Source organism: Nicotiana attenuata, unplaced genomic scaffold, assembly GCF_001879085.1.
Source record: "Nicotiana attenuata strain UT unplaced genomic scaffold, NIATTr2, whole genome shotgun sequence".
In the NCBI taxonomy this organism is placed as follows: domain Eukaryota; kingdom Viridiplantae; phylum Streptophyta; class Magnoliopsida; order Solanales; family Solanaceae; genus Nicotiana; species Nicotiana attenuata.
Genome location: NW_017673203.1, coordinates 132,823 through 145,228, shown reverse-complemented (window position 1 = coordinate 145,228; position 12,406 = coordinate 132,823). Strand labels below are relative to the sequence as shown.

Here is a 12,406-nt window from a genome sequence, read left to right as displayed (position 1 = left end):
GGTGCTCATACTTCACCTGCAGGCAGTTGAGGCATCTAGCTACATATCCAACTATATCCTTCTTCATCCGCCTCCACCAATAGTGCTGCCTCAAATCCTGATACATCTTCGCAGCACCCGGATGGATGGATATCGCAAACTATGGGCCTCCGCTAGAATGAACTCTCGAAGCCCATCAACATTGGGCACACAAATCTGGCCCTGCATCCTCAATACCCCGTCATCTCAGATGGTCACATCTCTAACATCTCTACGGTGAACCTTGTCCTTAAGGACAAGCAAATGAGGGTCATCATACTGCCGCTTCCTGATACGATCAAATAAAGAAGACCGGGAAACCACACAAGCTAGAACCCGACTGAGCTCCGAAAGATCCAATCTCCGAACTGGCTGTCTAAGGCCTGAACATCCATCGCCATAGGCCTCTCTGAAGCTGGTAAATATGCCAAACTCCCCAAACTCTCCGCCCGGCGACTCAAGGCATCCGCCACCACATTGGCCTTGCCCGGGTGATACAGAATAGTAACATCATAATCCTTCAGCGACTCTAACCACCTCCTCTAGCACTAATTTAGATCCTTTTGCTTGAACAAGTGCTGCAAACTCCGATGGTCGGTATAAATCTCACAAGGCACACCGTACAAATAATGGCGCCAGATCTTCAAGGCATGAACAATAGCAGCTAACTCAAGGTCATGGACAGGGTAATTCTTCTCATGTATCTTCAACTGTCTGGATGCATAGGAAATCGCCCTACCATCCTACATCAACACCGCTCCAAGGCCAACCCGTGAGGCATCCCAATAAACTGTATAAGACCCCGAACAAGTAGGAAAGAGCTTCTGAAAGCTCGCCTCACACTCCTCTGGCCACTGAAATAGGGCACCCTTCTGGGTCAATCTAGTCATAGGGGCCGCAATCGATGAAAATCCCTCCACGAGACGACGGTAGTAGCCCGCCAAACCAAGGAAACTGCGAATCTCTATAGCTGAGGACGACCTGGGCCAACTCTGCACGGCCTCTATCTTCCTTAGATCCACCCGAATGCCCTCACTCGAAATCATGTGGCCTAAGAATGCCACCGAACTCAACCAAAACTCACATTTTGAGAACTTTGCATATAGCTTCTCCTCTTTCTGGGTCTGAAGCACGGTCCTCCAGTGCTGATCATGATCTTCCTAACTCCGGGAATACACCAGAATATCATCAATAAAAACAATAACGAACGAGTCAAGATATGGCCTGAACACACTGTGCATCAAATGCATGAAAGCTGCAGGGGCATTGGTCAGCCCAAATGACATAACAAGGAACTCGTAATGACCATACCGAGTCCTGAAGGCAGTCTTCGGGATATCTGGCTCCCGAATCTTCAACTGATGGTAACCTGAGCACTAGTCAATCTTAGAAAACACCTATGCGCCCTGAAGCTGGTCAAACAGATCATCAATACGAGGCAAAAGACAACAGTTCTTCACTGTAACCTTGTTCAACTAGCGATAATCAATACACATACGCATAGAACCATCCTCTTCTTCACAGACAAGACAGGAGCACCCCACGGTGAAACACTGGGTCGAATAAAACCCTTATCAAGCAATTCCTGCAACTGATCCTTCAAAGCTCCAACTCAGGAGGAGCCATACGATACGGAGGAATGGAATTGGGCTGAGTGCCAGACAACAGATCAATGCCAAAATCAATGTCTCTATCGGGCGGCATGCTCGGAAGATCAGCTGGGAACACATCGGGATAATCACGTACCACTGGGACTGAATCAACAAAAGGGGTATCAACACTGACATCTCTCACATAAGCTAAATACGCGGCATACCCCTTCTCAACCATACGCTGAGCTTTAAGGAAAGAGATGACTCTACTGGGAGTGTGATCTAAAGTACCACTCCACTCAACACGCGGTATACCTAGCATAGCCAGCGCCACGGTCTTGGCGTGACAATCAAGAATAGCATAATGGGCCGACAACCAGTCCATGCCCAAAATAATATCAAAATCAACCTTACTGAGTAACAATAAATCTGCTCTGGTCTCAAAACAACGAATAGTAACCAAACATGACCGATAAACGCGGTCCACAACAAGTGAATCCCCCACAGGAGTAAAAACATAAACAGGGAAACTCAAGGAAATCCCGAGGTATACCCAAATACGGAGAAAAATAAGAAGACACATAAAAACAAGTGGGGCCTAGATCGAACAAAATCGGTACACCTCTATAACAAACCATGACAATACCTGTGATGATAGAATCAGAGGCTACAGCCTCGATACGAGTAGGTGGGGTAGCAACTGGGGCTGTAACCATAGCCTATGAACTCTGCTGGGCGCGCCGTGGCCGAGAAGTCTGTGGAGGTGCACTCCTCCCAAGTCTAGGACAATACCTCACCACATGGCGTATGTCACCACACTCAAAGCAACCTCGTGACTGACGTGGCAGTGGGAACTGTGCGGTACGGGTACTCCAAGACCCCTGAACACCTGAAACTCTGTGGGAACTCTGAGATGCAAACTGAGCTGGCTGACCCGACAAAACCTCTACCATGACGCACCCTGCCTCCAAAATAAGGACCAGTATATCTCCCCGGTCCACGAGGTCTACTCACTCCTCTATACTCTCCCTCCTGACCTCGTCTGTCCTCTCTCTCCTGGACCCACCTATCCTCTACTCGGCCAGTGGTACTCACCACCCGCTGAACTGGGACCACAGGCTGTGTCGGCATGACACCTGGAACCTGACCAATGGAAACTCGCTGCTCTGGAGTGGAGGCGGCAGGAGTCTGGGTCCCTCCCCCGATCTGTAAAGTAATCGGTACAACCTGAATCAATGTACCAAACATGCTCAGGAATTGTGCTAAAGTCTCCTGAAAGGCTGGAGTAGTGGTAGCTGTAGGCGTGTCAGGTGCCTGAACTCCGGCTGGATCTGCTGGTGGTACCTCGGCGGTAGCTCGCGCAGGTGCTCTCGCTGCACCACGGGCGCGTCCTCGGCCTCTACCCCGTCCCTGGCCTCTGACGGCTACAGTAGGGGGCGCGGTTGCCTGATCATCTCGAGTAGCACGTGTCCTCACCATCTGTGAGAGAATAGAAGGCAGAAGTTTAGAATTATGAATGTCAAAAATCTCGCACGACAGGGAAGTCAAATGAAGTGGAATTTTCCTAACAGTTACATAGCCTCTCGTAGATAAGTACAGACGTCTCCGTACCGATCAGCGAGACTCTAATAAACCGGCCTGTGTTCCGTGACTCCTATGAACCTAGAGCTCTAATAGCAACTTGTCACGACCCCAGTTCACCCTCCATGAACATGTCGTGATGGCACCTAGTTCCTACAACTAGGTAAGCCTAACAATGCGGAAATAACAACCTAAGTTGCGGAATAATTAATTAAAACTGAACATATTAAAATAATAACTGCATATAAGGCCGCTGGGCCTATACAACTCAAAATAAATACGGAAGTCTACAACTCAATCCCAAAACCCGAAAACTCACGGGAAGCACCGGCTAGTAGAAATACTGTAAATGCTCTAATCTCCAGAAAGTCTACATCAAAAGTATGATAGAATCTAAATACTACAGATAGAATAAGGAAGGAGAATCTTCGGTCTGCAGACGCTGCAGATATACCTCGACGTCTCCGTAGCTCTCCCCCACCTCAAATATAGTGCGTCTGAGTGGAGGTACCTGGATCTGCACATGAAAAACATGCGCAGGAAGGGCATGAGTACACCACAACGGTACTCAGTAAGTGCCAAGCCTAACCTCGGTTGGGTAGTGACGAGGAAGGTCAGGGCCCTACTGAGGTTAAGCAATAAAATATAAATCAACAGTATGAAAATAAGTAGTAATAGTGAGTACGGCAGTGGAATAAAACAAGCTAAACAAGGCAATATCAAATACACAAAGAACGGAGCAACCACAGAATAAGTATAGCTCAATACCAATGGTAACAATGAGGATCTCCCAAGATACCGTCCTGTAGTCCTTTTCTCAACTGTCCAGTGGATCTCTCGGGATACCGTCCCGTAGTCCATCATATGTGTATATCCGAAGGATCTCCCAGGATACCGTCCCGTAGTCCAGCTATCAATGTGCAGGGGGATCTATCGGGAATCTAACCCGCAGTCCCAAAGTAAATGTGCAGAGGGATCTATCGGGAATCTAACCCGCAGTCCCAAAGTAAATGTGCAGGGGGATCTATCGGGAACCGAACCCGCAGTCCCAAAGTAAACAAACAAGGGAGGGGGGGGAAGCTACCGGAATCCCACATCCGTAGTCCCAATGTAAATGCGCAACCACAACCAGAAGATATTCAGAAATGAAGTAGAAAAGACAAACATCAGGTAGTACTAGCCTAGCATGCTTCACGTAGTACAGTCAAGGCAACTTAAATAATTAGGCAAGTTAATTCAACTAAACATGCTTTTCTAATCTAACACAGGTTATAACTGCAAGTAAAACAAAGCAAATATGAAGGAAACTCAGTCTCAATATCTTAAGTAAAAATCGGATTTTTCAACAATTAGCTCAAGTACGCGCTCGTCACCTCACGTACAAGGCACTCAATTACCACATATCATATCCTAAGGGGAAAGGTCCTCCACACAAGGTTAGACAAGCCACTTACCTCGAACCGGCTCAAAATCAATTAGAAACCACGCCTTTGCCACGAGTATCCGACTCCAAATGGCCCAAATCTATTCAATTACACATTGTAAATAACATCGCAAGCAACTGATTCTACTAATTAACTCAACGCTAAGGCGTGAAATTAGGTATAATGACCAAAATGCCCTTCAGGCCAACATCTCGGAATCGAATAATTTTCACATTTTCAGAACCCTCGTACTCTCACGAGTCTAACCATATAAAAATCTCCCAAATCGAAGGTCAAACACTGACTCAAAACTCAATAGTTTAGCCTATGAAGTTTTACCCATTTTTTCATTCAAAAATCCGAAATTAAGGATGAATTTGTGATTAGATTAGTGGGTATTAAGCATAAGAGAGTAGAGAATTATTACCCAATAGTTGCTCTCGAAAACCCTTCGAAATTTCTCCCAAATCCGAGCTCCCAAGCTTGTATTTTGATAAAAATGGCTAACCCTCGTTTTTGAAACATTTATAACTGCCCAGGCATTTTGTTCAACGCGATCGCGGAACAATGGTCGCGATCGCGTAGAGAAAATTCGATAAGGCCCAGAATTGTACATCGCGATCGCGTGAAGAATGATGCGATCGCGAAGGGAAAATGAGATGATGGCTTATGCGATCGCGTAGGAACTCATGCGATCACGAAGAGAAAAGTGGCAACTGCCCTCAAGTCTCAATTTACACTACGCGAATGCGGGACGAGAGATGCGATCGCGAAGAAGAGAGAAATAGGCCTCCGCGATTGCAGAAGGCTTAATGCGAACGGGATTAAGGTTTTCAAGGTGGTCTTCAACAAGGCATCACGATCGCGGGAGAACGATCGCGATCGCGTAGAAGGATATCAGAAGCAGCAGTTACAACAGATAAAATAAGAGGAAAAATGATCCGTTGAGCATCCGAAACACACTCGAGGCCCCCGGAACCTCAACCAAACCTACGAACATATCCCATAACATCATTCAAACTTGTACAAATCCTTAAACCACCTAAAACAACGCCGGAAACTCGAATTAAACAAGGATTTAAGCCTAAGAATTTCAAATTCTAAGAAAACACGCTTTCGATCAAAAACCTAACCAAACCTCGTCCAAATGACCTGAAATTTTACACTCACATCCCAAATGATATAACGGAGCTACTGCAACTTCCGGAATTCCATTCCGACCCTCGGATCAAAATCTCACTATCGGACCGGAAACTTCAAAAATTCAAACTTCGGCATTTCAAGCCTAAATGAGCTACGGACTTCCAAAATACATTCCGAACACGCTGCCAACCCCGAAATCACCTAACGGAGCTAACGGAACCATCGGATTTCCACTCCAAGGTTGTCTTCATACTGTTCCGACTATGGATCACTTTTCAACACTTAAGCTCTCATTTAGGGACTAAGTGTCCCAAAACTCTCCGAAACTCAACACCGAACGTCCCGGCAACCCAAAATAGCAGAAATGAACTTAGGGGAAGCAATTAATAGGGGATCGAGGCGTTAATTCTTAAGACGACCGGACGAATCGTCACACCCTCCTAATTGCCCAAAAGAGCACTTAATCTACCTAAACTCTCTTTTTGGCATAAAATGCACCACTGAGTTTGCTAAATATCTTGGATTCCCTATCCTTAGTAAAAATCCTAAAGCCAAAGACTTCCAATTCATCCTGGATAAGTTACAGATTAGACTCTCTCATTGGAAATGTTCCTTTCTAAATATGGCTGGGCGTACTACACTAGCAAAAAGTACCCTAGGAGCAATCCCCTCGCACATAATGCAGTACACTCTCCTTCCTTCTAAAACCCTTCAATCCATTGATAAAATTCAAAGGAATTTTATTTGAGGCACTACAAGTACTTCTAAAAAGCTTCATCTCATTAATTGGGATACCATCACCAAGGATATAAAGGAAGGTGGATTAGGTATTCACAAGGCACAACATAAGAACTTGGTTTCCCTTTCAAGCCTTGTGTGGAGACTCATAAAAAATCCTTCATTACCTTGGTGTTACCTTATCATGTCCAAGTATGCTCACCCAAAGGCTATCACAAACTATTCTTTCATCTGGAAATCCATCCTCCAAGGATGGAAACTATGCAACAAAGGAATTCTGTGGCATCCCTCAAAAAATTCAAGCTTAAACATTTGGTATAACAATTGGATTTACAACTCCTCTACCCTTAGAAGCTCTATTGAGGGCCCCCTTAACAGAAGTGAATGTGATCTTTCCCTGGGCAAATTAACTAGGGGCAATAATTGGGATTTTTAAGTAAAATTAGCTTTGAATTACCCCCTAAAGTTATTCACAATATTAGTCTCACTCCTACCCCCTCCAATAACTCCAAAGTGGATGATCTCAGTTGGAAACTATGCTTTAATGGTATTTTCTCCACAAAGTCTTGCTACAAACTTCTTAATAATCCCTACACTCCTTCAAATTATTATAAATGGATATGGGATCTACATTGTCCTAACAAGATCAAAATCTTTCTCTGGAAGTGCTGTCACAACCGTGTTCCGTGTAGAGCTTATCTTCACAAAATTGGTATGAATGTGGATGACACATGCACTACATGCAGAATGGGCACTGAGAGCATCCAACACATCTTCTTAAACTGTGCCTCAACCCAAAAATTCTGGAAAGCCATGGGCATCAGCTACCATAACACTATGGGCGATATTAATTGGCTTAGTGACCTTCGTGATGTCTTCATTAATCAAAATTCTCATAAGATTAGTTGGCAAACTCTTTTTCCTTTTTGCATTTGGGAAATTTGGAAAAACAGGAATAACAATAATCTTAATAACCTTCGCTGCCATTTCGACTGAAAAAAACCCATGCATTTTGCATGGGAATATATCTTTTTCACTGAAAAGAACCCTTTTAAAGCCAAGAAAATTCCCATTGAGACTAGGTGGTACAAACCACCAAAAAATGCTATTAAACTTAACTGTGATGGCGCTTTATCTTCTACTAATAATGCAGCAGGAATTGGTGGACTATTCCGCAATAGTAATGGTGATTGGATTTTGGGATATCAAAAAGCGACACATGCTGCCTCCCCAATTCATGCAGAATTACTAGCACTTCTGGAAGGGCTAAATATTGCAGTAGACTTTAAAGACACAAACATGGAAATTGAAACTGATAGCACGGATGCCATCAAACTACTACATGAGGACTGTACTAACTTTCAAAATGTTATTCTTGAATGCAGATGGTTAGTGCACCAACTGAAGCTCCCATTACTGAGGCATAACTTTAGGGAAGGAAATGAAGTAGCTCATCGACTGGGCAAGGAAGCTTTGAAGAAACCTCCCAGTGACAAATTTGTTTACCATGCTCGTCCACCTTTTTTTGTACAAGAAGATATTCGAAAAGACAAGCATGAATCTTGTAATAGTTTAAGAACTATCTCTACGGATGTTTGTAATTTCCTAGCAACTATGGGCAATAGTAATGCCCTTAAGACTATGTCTTACTCATGTAATTTGTCTTTTAAGTAATATGAATATCGTACTTTTATGTTAAAAAAAAACAATAATTTTCATGAGATATTCCCAAAGGAGTCCTCAAAAATCATAGTAATAAGGCATTTAACAACTTTCATGGTAGGATTTCTACTTTAGAGATCTAGCTAAATGAAAAGATCAACCATTTCTTCTTCACCAACTAGGGGGCTGACCCGAGCAGCTTGTTCCCTCCATCTGAGCCCAAACTCCCTAAAACTTTCCTCGGGTTTCTTTTCCATCTTAGATAGGGAGGGGCGGTATGGGATAATGTCTAGATTGTATTGAAAGTGTCGAACAAAATCTTGAGCCATGTCATCTCGTGCATGCCACTTATTGACGTCTTGACGAGTATACCATTCCAAGGTTGCCCCAGTCAAGCTCTCACTGAAATACGCCGTCAACAAATCATCTTTCCCGCCAACACTTCTCATTTCACTACAATAACCCCTCAGATGGGCTACTGGATCTTCACGCCCATCATAAAAGTTATAATTTGGCATTTTAAACCCCGCGGGCGGATGAACATCAGGGAACATACATAAGTCGTTATAAGGCATGTTAATCTGATTTCCCATCCCTTGCATGCTCCTTAAGGACTGTTCTATACCTTTCAGCTTCCTGGATATCTCATCTCGTTGTTCTTTTCCTGTGACCTTTTCATCGTCAACATGAGGCTCATTCTGTGGGCTATGATTATATGAGTCAGGGACCTTGTGGGCAACCTCTGAGGGGTAATATTAGGCATTATGAGTTTTGAGTGGGTGTTCATTGTTAGAACTATGAAGGGAAGATTGTTGAGAAGTTGTGATCGTGGGGATAGTGGATATGACAGGATGGCAATTTTTGGGTAAGGTAGTTGGAGGACAAGTGATGGAGCTACTAGGGTGGTTGGGAAAACTGTGATAAGCGGGAGAATCTGGAGAGTATAGGGGATCATCTGGTACTATGACCGGAGTTTGGGTAAGGTAACATCTAGGAAGCTAGGTAGTGGCGGGGGTGGTGCCCTCCCAGTCATCCAAGCCTGATACATGCCCGCCATGTGTTGTCTTAACATCATTAACTCCTCAACCAACCCAGTGTCCTATTCAACCAATTGCTTTCGGGTACCAGTATGAACCAACTCAATTCTGTTGTCATCTGCCATTGCCTTTCAACTTTATGTTGTAGAGAAGAGTTACCACTTTAAGAACCACAAACCAACCACCCTTCTGCTTTATAAAGATGAAGTCATCACGTTAGCGCTAGGGCATTTAACATAAGATAATCTCACATTATGTGCAATGCACCTAGTCACAGTTATCGGTTCTAACATGAATTCGAGGGTCACAGGGTCACCTGGCATCATCCCAATTTTGTTCATTTCAATTTCTCTTTTCTTTCTTTTCTAGTACTTCTTGGCTTGCTCATTTTCCTTCCTCTTTTTCTCTTCTATTTATCACTCTTTTCTTTCCTCTCATTTCTCACATCACATAATTTCACCTCTTTTTTTTCCTTTTCTTTTTTCCCCCCTTTTCTTTTTCTTTTTCTTTTAATTTTAAAAAAAATGATCCGATCGAACCCTATGTAGGTTGCCTACGTATCATGACGCCGCATGAATCAGATCTTTGCGTAGTTCGGGAAGATCGAGAATAAAGTAAACAAACTAACATTCTCTTTTTTTTATATATATTAATGACTATTCTAATGAGAAAAGAGAAATAAAAGAAGCAAATCTCTTTTTTTTTTTTGAATTTTCTAGACTTAATGTTCTATAACATGTTCTAAGCTCAAGCTTAAACGAGCATATATCCTTTTTTTGAAACAAATACTCTGAGAAATTTATTAAGGAAAACGACCCAGAAGAGAAAAATATTTTTGATTTTTTTTAGGAAGGAAATCTAAAGAATGTACCAAAGAAAAATATTTTGAATTTTCGTTTGATATCCTGAAGAAAGATTTCGAAACAAGAAATGAAAAAGATAAAAATGTTTTTGGATTTCAGTTTTTGATTGCCTAAGGGAGAAATTCTGAATATAAACCAAAGATAAAGTATGTTAATTTGTTTTTCTTCTATGTACAATGTCCTGAAATTCTAGTAAAAATAAAAAGTATATATTTTTTTCTGTTTTTCATTAATTTCCCAAAGAAAACCTCAAAAGAAAATCTTTTTGGATTTTTGGAATTGATATCTTAAAGAAAACTTCTAAAGAGGTATCAAAAGAAAATTCTTTTTTTTGTTTTGTTTTTTTTTTTTTTTGCTGAAATTTTAGTATCAATATACTAAAGGAAATATAAAAGCAATTTTTTATTTTGAGTTCTAGATGTTAATTTCCTAAAGGGAAACCACCTCAAAAGAAATTTTTTTAAAAATTAATTTTCTAGAATTGGTATTCTAAAGAAAATTTCTAACGAAAATATAAGAATGAAAAATCTCTTCTTTTTTTTTTTGATTTATAACACATTTTTTCAAATACAAAATAGGAATTACAATAACAAAAGACTCGAAAAACTTAACTAGACTATGAAAGACTCTAATTACTGTACAAAATTAGAAGGTGAAAGACAACATAAAAAGAAAAACAGACTCAAAACATAAAAATAAATAAATAAATAAAAATCTCCTTAAGCAACTCCTGAATGAGCGATCTTGACTGGATGGTACTAGGGCGTCTGTCATGCTCAAGCTCTGGTAAGTAGATCCACTCCTGTATGAGAAAAATAAGACCAAATAGAGTTAAAGACTTAAAACACTATGCGAGACAACAAAACTTCCTATGGGACACATGCAAGATATGATTGAGGCTATTTTTGCAAAATGGCTTATATGGCCTAAAGGTGGCTAGAAGTGCAAGATTTGGCTAAGACCCCGCGAAGCCAAGAACCTAAGACTCACTAGGAAGACCGGACCCTATGTGGGTTGCCTACGTATCACGCCCCGAAAGACGAGAATCAGGTATGCGTAACTCGGGAAGATTGGATACCGGCAAGAATTAAACAAAAGAACTAATTTAGAGAAAATACATTTTTTGTCTTTTTTTTTTAAAATGATGAAACATGTAAACTGTTTTTGGATTTTCTTTTTCCTCTTTTTTTGTTGATTTTTGTTTTTGAAACAAAGAAAAAAAAAATGATGGGAAAGTGCAAAATCTTTTTGGATTTTTTTTTCATTTTTAATTTTTGGTCTTTTCTTGAAAAAGCGTGAAAGAAAATTATAACTGGGCCCTACTTGCTTCGTCTTTATATCTCACCCTCTTTTTTTTCATTTGCTCTCAACTATCATTGGTCCGCCAAATGACCCTTTTACCCTTGAAGATTGCAACATGTAGCACGCAGAATGCATCAGGATGGTCTTTTATTTTTGGGTACACCTGTCCTAGACGGACCCAACCCCTGTGTTGAGTCCCCTAAGTCAAATGCACATGATGCAAATAAACGTTCCTACTAGGGATCCGGCATGAGGTTATGTCATTCTAGGTTTAAAACCTGGGTGTATTGTTCTAGACCTGGCTTACTCGAGCGGACAGCTTGAGCCGGGGGGGGGNGCCGAGGGGGGCAGCATACCGGGAATACAGAAGCTTCACCGGCTTTGCAACTTGTCCGAACCTCGTTCTAAAATTGGGATATGACTATAACAGAAAAGAAGTCACACGAAGTGCACACTTCACAGATGATTTAGAAGACTCAGAGAGAAGAGGATTTCGTAACAATTTATATACAGTTCAAACAATATCAAAGCGGTAAAAAGCGACATTTAGCATATTAGGCTCAAACACGTAAAAATTAGATAATAAACAAAGGCCAACTATAACAATTATTCTAAGCTCGAATTCTGAACCTTGAACCAAAAGTTCTGGGTTATTCTCCCCAGCAGAGTCGCCAGAGCTATCACACGTCCTTTTTCTACCCCCGGAAGGGGTATAAGAATTCACATGGGCCATTAGATTGAAGGGGAATAGATGGCTAAGATTAAATCTTGCATTTAAGTGAAAAGTGGGTTAATGGGTTGGGAAGAATGGGCCATTAGTGGCCAAGTTTGTGCTCAAAATTTGGGATTTCGAAATTGGACCTTTCCAACCCAAAATCTTAATTCTTTTATACAAATAATGTAAAAATCTATACTATAAAATACATAACTAACTCTAATTGATTAAAATAAAAATACTATATTGTGAAACTATTTTTGTTATTTTTCAAATAGCATACTAAAAGATAAAAATGGAAAAATAATTAAAAAATTAAAATAATATTCCT

The 12,406-nt window shown here is 41.4% G+C and overlaps 1 protein-coding gene across 1 annotated transcript; it reads left to right on the top strand.

The window, feature by feature from the left end:
- The first annotated feature begins 7,501 nt into the window (after window positions 1-7,501).
- Window positions 7,502-8,170, top strand: LOC109215717. Its single transcript, XM_019379829.1, has one exon. It carries the CDS (start codon window positions 7,502-7,504, stop codon window positions 8,168-8,170), a length of 669 nt encoding a protein of 222 aa, XP_019235374.1.
- The last annotated feature ends 4,236 nt before the right edge of the window (window positions 8,171-12,406 follow it).